Source organism: Panulirus ornatus, chromosome 19, assembly GCF_036320965.1.
Source record: "Panulirus ornatus isolate Po-2019 chromosome 19, ASM3632096v1, whole genome shotgun sequence".
NCBI classification, from domain to species: Eukaryota; Metazoa; Arthropoda; class Malacostraca; order Decapoda; family Palinuridae; genus Panulirus; species Panulirus ornatus.
Genome location: NC_092242.1, coordinates 23,568,558 through 23,586,456, shown reverse-complemented (window position 1 = coordinate 23,586,456; position 17,899 = coordinate 23,568,558). Strand labels below are relative to the sequence as shown.

At 39.2% G+C, this 17,899-nt stretch overlaps 1 protein-coding gene across 13 annotated transcripts in view; it reads left to right on the top strand.

Annotated features, from left to right (window-relative positions):
• Positions 1 to 13,093, top strand: part of Ca-beta (Calcium channel protein beta subunit) — a 421,355-nt gene extending 408,262 nt beyond the window's left edge. For 6 of the 13 annotated variants that reach the window (XM_071673769.1, XM_071673767.1, XM_071673765.1 and 3 more), the window contains 2 exons: positions 10,256 to 10,312; positions 11,379 to 13,093. In XM_071673769.1, the coding sequence (XP_071529870.1) occupies positions 10,256 to 10,312; positions 11,379 to 11,635 (314 nt within the window). In that variant the 3' untranslated portion in view covers positions 11,636 to 13,093. Of the gene's footprint in view, positions 1 to 10,255; positions 10,439 to 11,378 lie in introns of all 13 variants that reach the window. The other 7 variants (XR_011714097.1, XR_011714096.1, XR_011714099.1 and 4 more) reach the window with 3 other exon arrangements.
• The last annotated feature ends 4,806 nt before the right edge of the window (positions 13,094 to 17,899 follow it).

Below are 17,899 nucleotides of genomic sequence, written 5' to 3'. Positions count from 1 at the left end.
TAAACCATGGAAAGTTGTGTGGGGCCTGGATGTGGAAAGGGAGCTGTGGTTTCGGGCATTATTGCATGACAGCTAGAGACTGAGTGTGAACGAATGGGGCATTTGTTGTCTTTTCCTAGCGCTACCTTGCACACATGAGGGGGGAGGGGGATGGTATTCCATGTGTGGCAAGGTGGCGATGGGAATGAATAAAGGCAGACATTGTGAATTGTGTGCATGTGTATATATGTATGTGTCTGTGTGTGTATATATATGTGTACATTGAGATGTATAGGTATGTATATTTGCGTGTGTGGACGTGTATGTATATACATGTGTATGGGGGTGGGTTGGGCCGTTTCTTTCGTCTGTTTCCTTGCGCTACCTCACAAGCGCGGGAGACAGCGACAAAGCAAAATAAATATATATATATATATATATATATATATATATATATATATACATATATATTATTATATTATTATTATACTTTGTCGCTGTTTCCCGCGTTTGCAAGGTAGCGCAAGGAAACAGATGAAAGAAATGGCCCAACCCCCCCCCATACACATGTATATACATACGTCCACACACGCAAATATACATACCTACACAGCTTTCCATGGTTTACCCCAGACGCTTCACATGCCTTGATTCAATCCACTGACAGCACGTCATCCCCGGTATACCACATCGCTCCAATTCACTCTATTCTTTGCCCTTCTTTCACCCTCCTGCATGTTCAGGCCCCGATCACACAAAATCTTTTTCACTCCATCCTTCCACCTCCAATTTGGTCTCCCTCTTCTCCTCGTTCCCTCCACCTCCGACACATATATCCTCTTGGTCAATCTTTCCTCACTCATTCTCTCTATGTGCCCAAACCACTTCAAAACACCCTCTTCTGCTCTCTCAACCACGCTCTTTTTACTTCCACACATCTCTCTTACCCTTATGTTACTCACTCGATCAAACCACCTCACACCACACATTGTCCTCAAACATCTCATTTCCAGCACATCCATCCTCCTGCGCACAACTCTAACCATAGCCCACGCCTCGCAACCATACAACATTGTTGGAACCACTATTCCTTCAAACATACCCATTTTTGCTTTCCGAGATAATGTTCTCGACTTCCACACATTCTTCAAGGCCCCCAGAATTTTCGCCCCCTCCCCCACCCTATGATCCACTTCCGCTTCCATGGTTCCATCCGCTGCCAGATCCACTCCCAGATATCTAAAACACTTCACTTCCTCCAGTTTTTCTCCATTCAAACTCACCTCCCAATTGACTTGACCCTCAACCCTACTGTACCTAATAACCTTGCTCTTATTCACATTTACTCTTAACTTTCTTCTTCCACACACTTTACCAAACTCAGTCACCAGCTTCTGCAGTTTCTCACATGAATCAGCCACCAGCGCTGTATCATCAGCGAACAACAACTGACTCACTTCCCAAGCTCTCTCATCCCCAACAGACTTGAAACTTGCCCCTCTTTCCAAAACTCTTGCATTTACCTCCCTAACAACCCCATCCATAAACAAATTAAACAACCATGGAGACATCACACACCCCTGCCGCAAACCTACATTCACTGAGAACCAATCACTTTCCTCTCTTCCTACACGTACATATGCCTTACATCCTCGATAAAAACTTTTCACTGCTTCTAACAACTTTCCTCCCACACCATATATTCTTAATACCTTCCACAGAGCATCTCTATCAACTCTATCATATGCCTTCTCCAGATCCATAAATGCTACATATAAATCCATTTGCTTTCCTAAGTATTTCTCACATACATTCTTCAAAGCAAACACCTGATCCACACATCCTCTACCACTTCTGAAACCACACTGCTCTTCCCCAATCTGATGCTCTGTACATGCCTTCACCCTCCCAATCAATACCCTTCCATATAATTTACCAGGAATACTCAACAAACTTATACCTCTGTAATTTGAGCACTCACTCTTATCCCCTTTGCCTTTGTACAATGGCACTATGCACGCATTCCGCCAATCCTCAGGCACCTCACCATGAGTCATACATACATTAAATAACCTTACCAACCATTCAACATATATATATATATATATATATATATATATATTTATGGGATGTATTTAGGGAAGCAGTGATGGCTTGCGCAAAAGATGCTTGTGGCATGAGAAGCGTGGGAGGTGGGCAGATTAGAAAGGGTAGTGAGTGATGGGATGAAGAAGTAAGATTATTAGTGAAAGAGAAGATAGAGGCATTTGGACGATTTTTGCAGGGGAATAATGCAAATGAGTGGGAGATGTATAAAAGAAAGAGGCAAGAGGTCAAGAGAAAGGTGCAAGAGGTGAAAAAGAGGGTAAATGAGAGATGGGGTGAGAGAGTATCATTAAATTTTAGGGAGAATAAAAAGAGGTTTTTGGAAGGAGGTAAATAAAGTGCGTAAGACAAGGGAACAAATGGGAACTTCAGTGAAGGGGGCTAATGGGGAGGTGATAACAAGTAGTGGTGATGTGAGAAGGAGATGGAGTGAGTATTTTGAAGGTTTGTTGAATGTGTTTGATGATAGAGTGGCAGATATAGGGTGTTTTGGTCGAGGTGGTGTGCAAAGTGAGAGGGTTAGGAAAAATGATTTGGTAAACAGAGAAGAGGTAGTAAAAGCATTGCGGAAGATGAAAGCCGGCAAGGCAGCGGGTTTGGATGGTATTGCAGTGGAATTTATTAAAAAAGGGGGTGACTGTATTGTTGACTGGTTGGTAAGGTTATTTAATGTATGTATGATTCATGGTGAGGTGCATGAGGATTGGCGAAATGCTTGCATAGTGCCATTGTACAAAGGCAAAGGGGATAAGAGTGAGTGCTCAAATTACAGAGGTATAAGTTTGTTGAGTATTCCTGGTAAATTATATGGAAGGGTATTGATTGGGAGGGTGAAGGCATGTACAGAGCATCAGATTGGGGAAGAGCAGTGTGGTTTCAGAAGTGGTAGAGGATGTGTGGATCAGGTGTTTGCTTTGAAGAATGTATGTGAGAAATACTTAGGAAAGCAAATGGATTTATATGTAGCATTTATGGATCTGGAGAAGGCATATGATAGAGTTGATAGAGATGCTCTGTGGAAGGTATTAAGAACATATGGTGTGGGAGGCAAGTTGTTAGAAGCAGTGAAAAGTATTTATTGAGGATGTAAGGCATGTGTACGTGTAGGAAGAGAGGAAAGTGATTGGTTCTCAGTAAATGTAGGTTTGCGGCAGGGGTGTGTGATGTCTCCATGGTTGTTTAATTTGTTTATGGATGGGGTTGTTAGGGAGGTGAATGCAAGAGTTTTGGAAAGAGGGGCAAGTATGAAGTCTGTTGGGGATGAGAGAGCTTGGGAAGTGAGCCAGTTGTTGTTCGCTGATGATACAGCAGCGCTGGTGACTGATTCATGTGAGAAACTGCAGAAGCTGGTGACTGAGTTTGGTAAAGTGTGTGAAAGAAGAAAGTTGAGAGTAAATGTGAATAAGAGCAAGGTTATTAGGTACAGTAGGGTTGAGCGTCAAGTCAATTGGGAGGTAAGTTTGAATGGAGAAAAACTGGAGGAAGTGAAGTGTTTTAGATATCTGGGAGTGGATTTGACAGCGGATGGAACCATGGAAGCGGAAGTGAATCATAGGGTGGGGGAGGGGGCGAAAATTCTGGGAGCCTTGAAGAATGTGTGGAAGTCGAGAACATTATCTCAGAAAGCAAAAATGGGTATGTTTGAAGGAATAGTGGTTCCAACAATATTGTATGGTTGCGAGGCGTGGGCTATGGATAGAGTTGTGCAGAGGAGTGTGTATGTGCTGGAAATGAGATGTTTGAGGACAATAAGTGGTGTAAGGTGGTTTGATCGAGTAAGTAATAATAGGGTAAGAGAGATGTGTGGTAATAAAAAGAGTGTGGTTGAGAGAGCAGAAGATGGTGTTTTGGATTGGTTTGGTCACATGGAGAGAATGAGTGAGGAAAGATTGACCTAGAGGATATATGTGTCAGAGGTGGAGGGAACGAGGAGAAGTGGGAGATCAAATTGGAGGTGGAAAGATGAAGTGAAAAAGATTTTGAGTGATTGGGGCCTGAACATGCAGGAGGGTGAAAGGCGTGCAAGGAATAGAGTGAATTGGAACAACATGGTATACCGGGGTTGACATGCTGTCAATGGATTGAACCAGGGCATGTGAAGCGTCTGGAGTAAACCATGGAAAGTTGTGTGGGGCCTGGATGTGGAAAGGGAGCTGTGGTTTCAGTGCGTTATTACATGACAGCTAGAGACTGAGTGTGAATGAATGCGGCCTTTGTTGTCTTTCCTAGCGCTACCTCGCACACATGAGGGTGGAGGGGGTTGTTATTCCATGTGTGGCGAGGTGGCGATGGGAATGAATAAAGGCAGACTATGAATTATGTACATGTGTATATATGTATATGTCTGTGTGTGTATATATGTGTATACATTGAGATGTATAGGTATGTATATTTGCTTGTGTGGATGTGTATGTATATACATGTTTATGTGGGTGGGTTGGGCCATTCTTTCATCTGTTTCCTTGCGCTACCTCGCAAACGCGGGAGACAGCGACAAAGTATAAAAAAAAAAAAAAAAAAATATATATATATATATATTTTTTTTCTTTTTTTTTTTTTGCTTTGTCGCTGTGAGGTAGTGCAAGGAAACAGACAAAAGAAATGGCCCAACCCACCCCCATACACATGTATATACATATGTCCACACACACAAATATACAGACCTACACAGCTTTCCATGGTTTACCCCAGACGCTTCACATGCCCTGATTCAATCCACTGACAGCACGTCAACCCCGGTATACCACATCGATCCAATTCACTCTATTCCTTGCCCTCCTTTCACCCTCCTGCATGTTCAGGCCCCGATCACACAAAATCTTTTTCACTCCATCTTTCCACCTCCAATTTGGTCTCCCACTTCTCCTCGTTCCCTCCACCTCCGACACATATATCCTCTTGGTCAATCTTTCCTCACTCATTCTCTCCATGTGCCCAAACCATTTCAAAACACCCACTTCTGCTCTCTCAACCACACTCTTTTTATTTACACACATCTCTCTTACCCTTACGTTACTTACTCGATCAAACCACCTCACACCACACATTGTCCTCAAACATCTCATTTCCAGCACATCCATCCTCCTGCCTACAACTCTATCCATAGCCCTCGCCTCGCAACCATACAACATTGTTGGAACCACTATTCCTTCAAACATACCCATTTTTGCTTTCCGAGATAATGTTCTCAACTTCCACACATTCTTCAGAGCTCCCAGGATTTTCGCCTCCTCCCCCACCCTATGATCCACTTCCGCTTCCATGGTTCCATCTGCTGCCAAATCCACTCCCAGATATCTAAAACACTTTACTTCCTCCAGTTTTGCTCCATTCAAACTTACCTCCCAGTTGACTTGACCCTCAACCCTACTGTACCTAATAACCTTGCTCTTATTCACATTTACTCTTAACTTTCTTCTTTCACACACTTTACCAAACTCAGTCACCAGCTTCTGCAGTTTCTCACATGAATCAGCCACCAGCGCTGTATCATCAGCGAACAACAACTGACTCACTTCCCAAGCTCTCTCATCCACAACAGACTTCATACTTGCCCCTCTTTCCAAAACTCTTGCATTTACCTCCCTAACAGCCCCATCCATAAACAAATTAAACAACCATGGAGACATCACACACCCCTGCAGCAAACCTACATTCACTGAGAACCAATCACTTTCCTCTCTTCCTACACGTACACATGCCTTACATCCTCGATAAAAACTTTTCACTGCTTCTAACAACTTGCCTCCCACACCATATATTCTTAATACCTTCCACAGAGCATCTCTATCAACTCTATCATATGCCTTCTCCAGATCCATAAATGCTACATACAAACCCATTTGCTTTTCTAAGTATTTCTCACATACATTTTTCAAAGCAAACACCTGATCCACACATCCTCTACCACTTCTGAAACCACACTGCTCTTTCCCAGTGGTTTCACATATATATATATATATATATATATGAAAAATTTTTATCGAGGATGTAAGGCATGTGTACATGTAGGAAGAGAGGAAAGTGATTTGTTCTCAGTGAATGTAGGTTTGCGGCAGGGGTGTGTGATGTCTCCATGGTTGTTTAATTTGTTTATGGATGGGGTTGTTAGGGAGGTGAATGCAAGAGTTTTGGAAAGAGGGGCAAGTATGAAGTCTGTTGTGGATGAGAGGGCTTGGGAAGTGAGTCAGTTGTTGTTCGCTGATGATACAGCGCTGGTGGCTGATTCATGTGAGAAACTGCAGAAGCTGGTGACTGAGTTTGGTAAAGTGTGTGAAAGAAGAAAGTTAAGAGTAAATGTGAATAAGAGCAAGGTTATTAGGTACAGTAGGGTTGAGGGTCAAGTCAATTGGGAGGTAAGTTTGAATGGAGAAAAACTGGAGGAAGTAGAGTGTTTTAGATATCTGGGAGTGGATCTGGCAGCGGATGGAACCATGGAAGCAGAAGTGAATCATAGGGTGGGGGAGGGGGTGAAAATCCTGGGAGCCTTGAAGAATGTGTGGAAGTCGAGAACATTATCTCGGAAAGCAAAAATGGGTATGTTTGAAGGAATAGTGGTTCCAACAATGTTGTATGGTTGCGAGGCGTGGGCTATGGATAGAGTTGTGCGCAGGAGGATGGATGTGCTGGAAATGAGATCTTTGAGGACAATGTGTGGTGTGAGGTGGTTTGATCGAATAAGTAACGTAAGGGTAAGAGAGATGTGTGGAAATAAAAAGAGCGTGGTTGAGAGAGCAGAAGAGGGTGTTTTGAAATGGTTTGGGCACATGGAGAGAATGAGTGAGGAAAGATTGACCAAGAGGATATATGTGTCGGAGGTGGAGGGAACGAGGAGAAGTGGGAGACCAAATTGGAGGTGGAAAGATGGAGTGAAAAAGATTTTGTGTGATTGGGGCCTGAACATGCAGGAGGGTGAAAGGAGGGCAAGGAATAAAGTGGATTGGATCGATGTGGTATACCGGAGTTGACGTGCTGTCAGTGGATTGAATCAGGGCATGTGAAGCGTCTGGGGTAAACCATGGAAAGTTGTGTGGGGCCTGGATGTGGAAAGGGAGCTGTGGTTTCGGGCATTATCGCATGACAGCTAGAGACTGAGTGTGAACGAATGGGGCCTTTGTTGTCTTTTCCTAGTGCTACCTCGCACACATGAGGGGGGAGGGGGATGGTATTCCATGTGTGGCGAGGTGGTGATGGGAATGAATAAAGGCAGACAGTGTGAATTGTGTGCATGGGTATATATGTATGTGTGTGTGTGTGTATATATATGTGTACATTGAGATGTATAGGTATGTATATTTGCGTGTGTGGATGTGTATGTATATACATTGTGTATGGGGGTGGGTTGGGCCATTTCTTTCGTCTGTTTCCTTGCGCTACCTCGCAAACGCAGGAGACAGCGACAAAGCAAAATAAATAAATAATAAATATATATATATATATATGCAATAAACAAGTTTTAAGTATTTTAACATCGTTTGAATATGAAGATTTACTAAAGAGAAGGTAAATGAATCTTCACTAGCTAGCAAGTCTTTATTAAGGTGGTTTTCAGGTCTGCTATTAATTGAGTTTGATTATATTGATATTTAATTTTTAGAGCTTTCTCAAAACACAGCAAACTCAGATGTCTATAAATCCACTGCATCCTGTGCATTGTGAAGAGGAAGCAGAGTAGACATCAGGTACCAACAATGAAGGTCTCACCATTTCAAAAAAAATATTTCTGAAAACCAAAATGAATGGAATTTTCATTCCCTATTCAAGATTAGTTTGTTTATAAGTTAAGAAGAAAAGGGACATAGCAGTATATCACAGTTCACAAGCTGATGTGGTTTAGAAGAAAAGGCACATTGCAATCTATCACAGTTCACAAGATGGATAAATAATAATGTGATAAACATGAATAGGCTAAAAGTTATTTGATAACTACTGTATATGCAGAGTACCACAAAAAGCTGTGCTAATTTGTACTGTTGAAAGTTGTAAAAATGCTACTTAACTAGAAATGCCTAATTGAAATTCTCAAGATTATCTAATTTTTGTACAGACTGTGAATCAATTTGTACCTAAGTATTCATGAAATAACATTATTGTGGATTTATCATCAGTTTCGAATACAGTTTTGAAATGCAAAGCTATCATCTAGCTGTATGTGGCAGTGATTTGCATAAAAAATAGATTTAATAAAATCTGCTGGTTACAAGAGCTTCAGAAATTCTTACATATGTAATGTCTGTACTGTACTATAATCATAAGCAGGGAGTTACTGCTGGGAACCTCAAATTATAATCAAATAAGTGTAATTATTACATAATTACACTGAACTGGCAGTCACAAATATCATTTAAAGATTGCTCATAAAAAAACCTGGAAAACATTGATGCTTTTTAAATCAGGGTTGAAACTGAAACTGCGTGTTATTATTTGACTGGAAATAAGACATTACTTGTGAAGTAAGATAACATGTGTAATGAGATACCTCAAGACAGTTTGATATGCATTTACATACTCAGAAGGCATCTTCACCCTGTTTTATGGTATATCATGAGTCAGTACCCAGTGTTGTTCAATATTGTGCTATATTATGGAGCTATAATAATCTTTAAAGTAATATACCTCATGTTTCCTTGATATTGTACCACTGACACTATTGATTATGTAGTGCTTCAAGATCAGAGAATATAACTAAAGCAAAAGAAATTTTTCTTTTGCCTTGAAATGGAACATTATCAAGTTTAATTTTCTTAAGCTATTTTCTTGACTATACACATCTCTGCTTTAGATGTTGATGCTAACACATTCATTCTTGTTTTAAATAAAGGTAGTAATGTATTTACAAATGGGGCATTTCTGTTTGGCAAACGGGATAAGTTATGAAGTTATAGTCAGCTAATGCATTTCTTCTTTTGCTTACTTAGGTCATCTTTGAATGTCAAGCTGAAATAGAGTACAGTAAAAATATATCATTAAAGTTGCCCAGAAATGTCTCAGTTTATTACTAGCAATAATTTTCTGCTAATTACTCCTCTTGCCATTACCTTTTCTCTCTTTATCAAATTCTTGATTGTTGGCAACTTTAGTATCTAATGAAATGTCAGTGAAAGGATATGGTGTTTGTTTTTTATCTATGTTGCTTAACATAAGAAAATTGCTAAAGAAAAAAAGTTGGCAGCAATTGAGTTATGTACAACAGTGGTGTGATGAATATAAAATGTGTAAGATAACCTTACTAAAATATTGAGTAGATTTCTTTTCATGGATGGAGGATAAAAGCTCAGCATACTTATATAAGTGGACTCGTTGCTTATGAATAACTTGTAAGATTTAATGTCATATACCAATGATAGAATATCACAATACTGTTTATTTCAGTGCTAAAAACCTTAATATTTCAGTATGATTATATTCTGGGAGTTCTCAACTATATCATATTTTGTGTTAGGAAAGTGAGATAGGTGTATGCAATGTTTCACCATTCATATACAAGTGAATTACACTAGCTTCAAAATGTGAATAGAAAAAAAGGGGTTTTTGAAACTTCCTAAAATTTTGCCTTCCAATAATATCGTACTGCTATTTTTTTTAGAAATTTTGGAGCAAGTGAAATGTCAGAATCATAGTTTCTCAAGGAAAAAATTATTAGGGAAGCAAATTGAAAACCAAATCACTGAACTGGAAAAAATTTTCAAAGTTGTAAAAGAGTTTCTTGAAGTTAGTTGCAATCCACAAGCGAGCAGCCAGGCTTGTAACAATTCAACAGTTTCCAAAAGAATAAAATTGTCCCCTTAAACTCATCCTGACAATTGGTATATGATAGCTCTGAATATGCAACAATTATTCAAATATACTTTTAGAATTATAATGGAAAGTGATCTTTTGTTAAAATATAAATCATGCTTTATTAGATTATTTTAGCAAACCTGAATCAAATAAAAATGTTAAAGCTTATTACAGTCCATTGTTTGCTTTTAAATCTGTGTTTTGCACAATAATTTTTTTATTGGAACAAAAGAACATATTGTAATCCATGCTTTATAGTCTTCTTTGATTAGTTGCCAGTCAATTATAACCAGAATTAATTGAATTTTCATTGCACCACTGTTGCATTATAACAAAATAAGGTATGAGCTAGCTGTGTACAATTGCCTGTCTAACTGTGTCATCCCCTTAGGTCCTCCTGGGTCCGTGGCTCGTGAGCCCGGCTACCCTCGCTATACGGATGAGAGAGGTAATGCCCCGGGAAGCAACCCGTCCCAGTAGTTATTGTGGCCCATCTGGCTTGGCCACAGATAGCCAATATGGCCTAGTGGCAAGCCAGTATGGCCCATCTACCACGACAGCACTACACCAGCTGGTATATTTAGTTGAGCACTGCTGTGTTGACCCCTTTGGTTGCCATGAGTGTCTCAACTGTTGGCTTGGTCTGTCCCTTGGACTTCACCTTGCCCCCTGGTTGCTATTGCTGTTCATTAACTCATGAATACTGCTAGGACCATTGACATATGTATAAACATTTTTGTGCTATATTATAGGCATTTTTTTTTGTGTGTGTGTGTTGTCTGCATGTTGAAGGCCTGGTCTTGATATGTTTTGAACTGGCTATAGTACTTAGTTTACCCTTTATATACTTTGTGCAAACCAATGAGCATATTTTTTAGGACCACATTTATTTTGAATTATTCAGTTACTGACAAAATAATAGGTCCTTGCATAAAAGTTTAATCTTTAACACTTAAAAAAAAATGCTGCTATGTTGTTAATGACTACAGCTTAATTGACATGCTTTTTAATTCCACCATGCAGCAGTATCATCAGATCATAGCAGTACATTGTTAAAGCCTTTTAATTAGTTTTGCTTAGGTATGTGACTTTCTTTACTGTGCTAAGTAATGGTTTTAAATACTTGGCCATGATACTGAGAGAGTTGGTCCCTCTGTCATCCATGATGTCAGAATTAGGGAAATCTAAATGGGAGCAATGCCATCTTAGTGTGTGAGAAAAGGCATTAATTAGATATTTCCTTATCTCATATTTCATTTGTTTCAGTTGTTATTGCTGTTGCAGTATTCAATATTACCACTACCTTCTTGCCATGCTGAAATGGTGTTGATATGGGATTAAAACATAATTTCATCTTGATACATTATTTAGATTGTCCACTCTTGATTTGAAAAAAAGAATTGATTTGCAAGTAAAATTTAGAATACTATCACTATAATTAGTAAATGCAAATAACATTAGTATTATAGAAGTGTTAATTTGTCACTAGAATGAAATACATTTAATAATTTCAGTATACCACCGTGGAGGGCCAACAGGACATGGAGGCCCCCGAGCACTTCCCTCCCGTGACCCACGAGATATGAGAGATCCTCGTGACTCTAGAGACTTACGAGATGATGAATACATTGACAGGCTTCCTCCCCAGGACCCTGGACTTATGTATGATCGCCCACCAGACCGACCTGGACGACGACAGCTGCCACCCACAAGGGATGATGATTACCACTCTCCGCACCGCCCTCCCACACGCCAAGTCCTCAATGTGTAGCAATTAGCCCTTGTTTGTAGCAGTTAGTGCTTGTTTGTAGCATTTAATGCTCATTTGTAGCCTTCTGGTCTGTTTTGAATCCATGTAATGGTAGATATTTATTACAACTCTTGGTAATCAGTGCTTTTCTTAAGGGTTGATCATTCAGAGGAAATGAAGGCTATACAGACAATGGCTACCAACATTCACTGCTGTCACAACTTAAAACCTGTGCTCTTCTGAACTACTGAACACTTTTTGATACCTCCATGATGAAACCATGTTCATTGTGAAAGACTTGTATTGGAAACAGTAGGTTATGTATTTTCTTTAACCTCGGTGGTTGTCATGAGCCATACGCATAAAATGGGGTTCCTCCTGAACTGCGCATTGTGATAGTCCAATTTTGAAGTTGAGAAATCTGTGTTACCTGCCCTTCAGAAGCATAATACATCCTTCTGGCCCTCACTCCTTGGCTGCCTTACACAAATAACCCCAGTGAACAAATTAGAAATTATAGCATAAGGGCCATCCATGGAGCTATGTCACATGAGATAATTGTTTGCAAACAGTTGGGCACCTTGAGTAAGCTGTGGACATTAACCCTCCTAAAAACTTTGTTTACATTGACTTGGAGAGAGGTGAATTTAGTAAAAAAAAAAAAAAAAATTACTTAAGACAGGAAGGGCTACAAATTATTCTGGTGACCCAACAAATAAATGATACTTCTCATTTGTCTTGGCTCATACTGCATCAATTCATCTCTATGAATATTATGAGTTTCATGTTCTGCCCCTAAGCCTTAGGCAGATATATTTGGGAAAATACAAGGGCTTGACATTATAAATACTAATGTAAATATAGTTGGTTGTACACTAAGGATTGGCACATTATCCTTTGCCCAAGTTGTTCTTAAAACTGCCTTTTAACCACTGTAGTGTTGGATATTACACTAGTTTATTACACTAGTTTTTAATATTTTCACTTTGTAGCTTGGAACTGTTCATTATATTAGGTTTAACATTTTGTAATCCATGACTGTTCACTTTGCATTTATCAAGCTAGTAATGCAAAGTTATTTTGCATCTAACCTTGAAGTTAGATGAAGTTCAAATTTTTATATGACAATTTTTCTGACTAATCCTAATAGTAAAGTGTTGCAAAATAGCAAATGTTCAGAAAGAATGCAGTTGGTAATGGACACTATATCCATTACAAGGTTTTTTTTCTCCAGTTATGGGGTAGAGATGATAATCACATTTACAGCATCTTGATAGCTGCCACACTTTATTGAAAAAAAAAATGTGATAGTAGAGTATTAACCAAGCTTTCAAAGTTGACCAAAGTAAATATTACGGTATTACTGTACCTTTTTATGTAATTAATACTAATATTAAGACCAAAAGCATCATCATTGCAGTTGTTGTTGTTGTATCCCCTTCCTGTCTAAATAGTGAAATTGCATCAATTTCTACATCATGATAGATTCTTATTCAACCAAGTGTGTCCTGCAAATGGTCACTGCAGAAAATAAATAACTAGACACCTGCTTCTCAGAAAGTTTGAGAATGCTCAGCTGGTGTCCTTGTAAAACACTTTAATATGTTTTGTACTTTGACCAGAATTTAGTTATTTGTTATTACTGTATTACACAATAGGAAAACTATACTTTGTACTTTGACATTACTCATTATACTTCATATGTAATGTTAAGTCCTTACCAAACTGATTTCATCCAGCTGACCACATAGGCACTTAACATTCTTTGTTATGAAATCTGAATTGTGGAATAGCACTATATTTAGTACAACATTCAAGCACTGCACGAACTGGGCAATAGTAATGCCAATTAGAATACACTTTGAGTTATTTTTCCTCATTTATATTCTTGCTGAATAAACACACACACACACACACACACATGTGAGTAAATAGCTTAAGTTTGGAGGGAGTTTATATATATATATATATATGAATATATATATATATATATATATATATATATATATATATATATATATATATATATATATATATATATATATATATATATATGGGAGTGGGGGGCTGGAAATCCTCCCCTCTCATTTTTCATTTTCCAAAAGAAGGAACAGAGAAGGGGGCCAAGTGAGGATGTTCCCTCAAAGGCTCAGTTCTCTGTTCTTAACGCTACCTCGCTAATGCGGGAAATAGCAAATAGTATAAATTATATATATATATATATATATATATATATATATATATATATATATATATATATATATGCACACTTCCTCCCCATTCTGTACAAATAGGTAATTGCACACACATAGACACACAGGGTTAACAAAAGTCAGTCCCCATAGGGATGTATATGGCAGTATGGGAACATGTTAGGTTGTTAGCATGTGGCATGCTGTTTTCTTATAGCAGCAGTGTTGCCACATTGCCATCAGCTTAACAGTACTGAAAAATTGCAGGCAACATATCTTATATTCCTGTGAGAACAGACTTTTGTTACACTGCGTATATATATATATATATATATATATATATATATATATATATATATATATATATATATATATATATATGTATATATATATATATATGGGAGCGGGTGGCTGGAAATCCTCCCCTCTCATTTTTTTTAATTTTCCAAAAGAAGGAACAGAGAAGGGGGCCAGGTGAGGATAGGTCCAGTCCTCTGTTCTCAATGCTACCTCGCTAACACAGGAAATGGCTAATAGTTTGAAAGAAAGAAAGATATATATGTATATATATATATATATATATATATATATATATATATATATATATATATATATATTTTATTATTATTATCATTATGCTTTGTCGCTGTCTCCTGCGTTAGCAAGGTAGTGCAAGGAAACAGACAAAAGAATGGCCCAACCCACCCATATCCACTTCTATATACATAAATGCACTTATACAAACCTATACATTTCAACACATACACAGACATATACATATATACATATATATATATATTCATACATTCTCCTTTCATCCATTCCCGCCACACATGAAATGGCACCCACCTCCCTCCATGTGTGTGCAGGGTAGCGCTAGGAAAAGACAGCAAAGGCCACATTCGTTCACACTCAGTCTCTAGCTGTCATGTATAATGCACTGAAACCATCTGCTGCTAAATTGACTCCCAGATATCTAAAACACTTCACTTTCTCCAGTCTTTCTCCATTCACACTTACCTCCCTATTGAGTTGTCCCTGAACCCTACTATACATAATAACCTTGCTCTTATTCACATTTACTCTCAGCTTTCTTCTTTCACACACTTTACCAAACTCAGTCACCAGCTTCTATAATTTCTCACCTGAATCAGCCACCAGCGCAGTATCATCAGCGAACAACAACTGACTCACTTCCCAAGCTCTCTCATCCACAACAGACTGCATACTTGGCCCCTCTCTCCAAAACTTGCATTCACTCCCTAACAACCCCATCCATAAGCAAATTAAACAACCATCACGCACCCCTGCCGCAAACTGAAATTCATCGAGAACCAATGACTCCCAGATATCTAAAACACTTCCTCTCTTCCTACTCGTACACATGCCTTACATCCTCAATAAAAACTTTTCACTGCTTCTAACAACTTGCCTCCCATGCCATATATTCTTAATACCTTCCACAGAGCATCTCTATCAACTCTATCATATGCCTTCTCCAGATCCATATAAGCTGCATACAAATCCTTTTGCTTTTCTAGGTATTTCTCACATACATTCTTCAAAGCAAACACCTGATCCACACATCCTCTACCACTTCTGAAACCACACTGCTCTTCCCCAATCTGATGCTCTGTACATGCCTTCACCCTCTCAATCAATGCCTTCCCATATAATTTCCCAGGAATACTCAACAAACTTATACCTCTGTAATGTGAGCACTCACCTTTATCCCCTTTGCCTTTGTACAGTGGCACTATGCAAGCATTCTGCCAATGCTCAGGCACCTCACCATGAGTCATACATACATTAAATATCCTTACCAACCAGTCAACAACACAGTCACCCCCTTTTTTAATAAATTCCATTGCAAGACCATCCAGACTCGCTGCCTTGCTGGCTTTCCTCCTATGCAAAGCTTTTACTACCTCTTCTCTGTTTACCAAATTATTCTCCCTAACCCTCTCACTTTGCACACCACCTCGACCAAAACACCCTATATCTGCCACTCTATCATCTAACTTATTCAACAAACTTTCAAAATACTCACTGTATCTCCTTATCACATCACCACTACTTGTTATCACCTCCCCATTAGCCCCCTTCACTGATGTTCCCATTGGTTCCCTTGTCTTATGCACTTTTTTTACCTCCTTCCAAAACATCCTTTTATTCTCCCCAAAATTTAATGATACTCTCTCACCCCATATCTCATTTGCCCCCTTTTTCACCTCTTGCACTTTTCTCTTAACCTCCTGCCTCTTTCTTTTATACATCTCCCACTCATTTGCATTATTTCCCTGCAAAAATTGTCCAAATGCCTCTCTCTTTTTTTTTTTTTTTTATACTATTCGCCATTTCCCGCATTAGCGAGGTAGCGTTAAGAACAGAGGACTGGGCCTTTGAGGGAATATCATCACCTGGCCCCCTTCTCTGTTCCTTCTTTTGGAAGAAAAAAAAATGAGAGGGGAGGATTTCCAGCCCCCCCGCTCCCTTCCCTTTTAGTCGCCTTCTACGACACGCAGGGAATACGTGGGAAGTATTCTTTCTCCCCTATCTCTCTTTACTTTCACTAATAATCTTACTCCTTCATCCCACCACTCACTACCCTCTCTAATCTGCCCACCTCCCACACTTCTCATGCCAGAAGCATATTTTGTGCAAGCCATCACTTCTTCCCTAAATACATCCCATTCCTCCCCCACTCCCCTTACGTCCTTTGTTCTCACCTTTTTCCATTCTGTACTCAGTCTCTCCTGGTACTTCTTCACACAAGTCTCCTTCCCAAGGTCACTTACTCTCACCACTCTCTTCACCCCAACATTCTCTCTTCTTTTCTGAAAACCTCTACAAATCTTCACCTTCACCTCCACAAGATAATGATCAGACATCCCTCCAGTTGCACCTCTCAGCACATTAACATCCAAAAGTCTCTCTTTCACATGCCTATCAATTAACACGTAATTCAATAACACTCTCTGGCCATCTCTCCTACTTACATACATGACTTACATATATCTCTCTTTTTAAACCAGGCATTCCCAATCACCAGTCCCTTTTCAGCGCATAAATCTACAAACTCTTCACCATTTCCATTTACAACACTGAACACCCCATGCACACCAATTATTCCCTCAACTGCCACATTACTCACCTTTGCATTCAAATCACCCATCACTATAACCCAGTCTCGTGCATCAAAACAACTAACACACTCAGCTACTGCCAAAATACTTGCCTCTCATGATATTTCTTCTCATGCCCAGGTGCATATGCACCAATAGTCACCCATCTCTCTCCATCAACTTTCAGTTTTACCCATATCAATCTAGAGTTTACTTTCTTACACTCTATCACATACTCCCACCACTCCTGTTTCAGGAGTAGTGCTACTCCTTCCCTTACTCTTTCTCTCCTTTTTTCTCATCTTGGTTACATCCACACACATTTAGACACCTCAATCTCAGCCTTCGAGGGGGATGAGCACTTCCTGCCTGACTCCTTCTGTTTCCCCTTTTAGAAAGTTAAAATATATTTATATTTTTTTCGTACATATTCGCCATTTCCTGCGTTAGCCAGGTAGCATTAAGAACAGAGGACTGAGCCTTAAAGTGAATATCCTTACTTGGCCCCCTTTCTCTGTTCCTTCTTTTGGAAAAGTAAAAAACTGGAGGGGAGGATTTCCAGCCACCTGCTCCAATATATGTATATATATTATTATTATTATTATTATTATTATTATTATTATTATTATACTTTGTCGCTGTCTTCTGCATTAGTGAGGTAGCGAAGGAAACAGACGAAAGAATGGCCCAACCCACCCACATACACATGTATATACATACACGTCTTTACATGCACATATACATACCTATACATTTCAACGTATACATATATATACATACACAGACATACTTATATGCACAAGTACATAATTCATGCTTGCTGCCTTTATTCATTCCTGTTGCCACCCTGCCACACATGAAATGACAACCCCCTCCCCCCAAATGTGCATGAGGTAGCCCTAGGAAAAGACAACAAAGGCCACATTCGTTCACACTCATTTTCTAGCTGTCATGTATAATGCACCGAA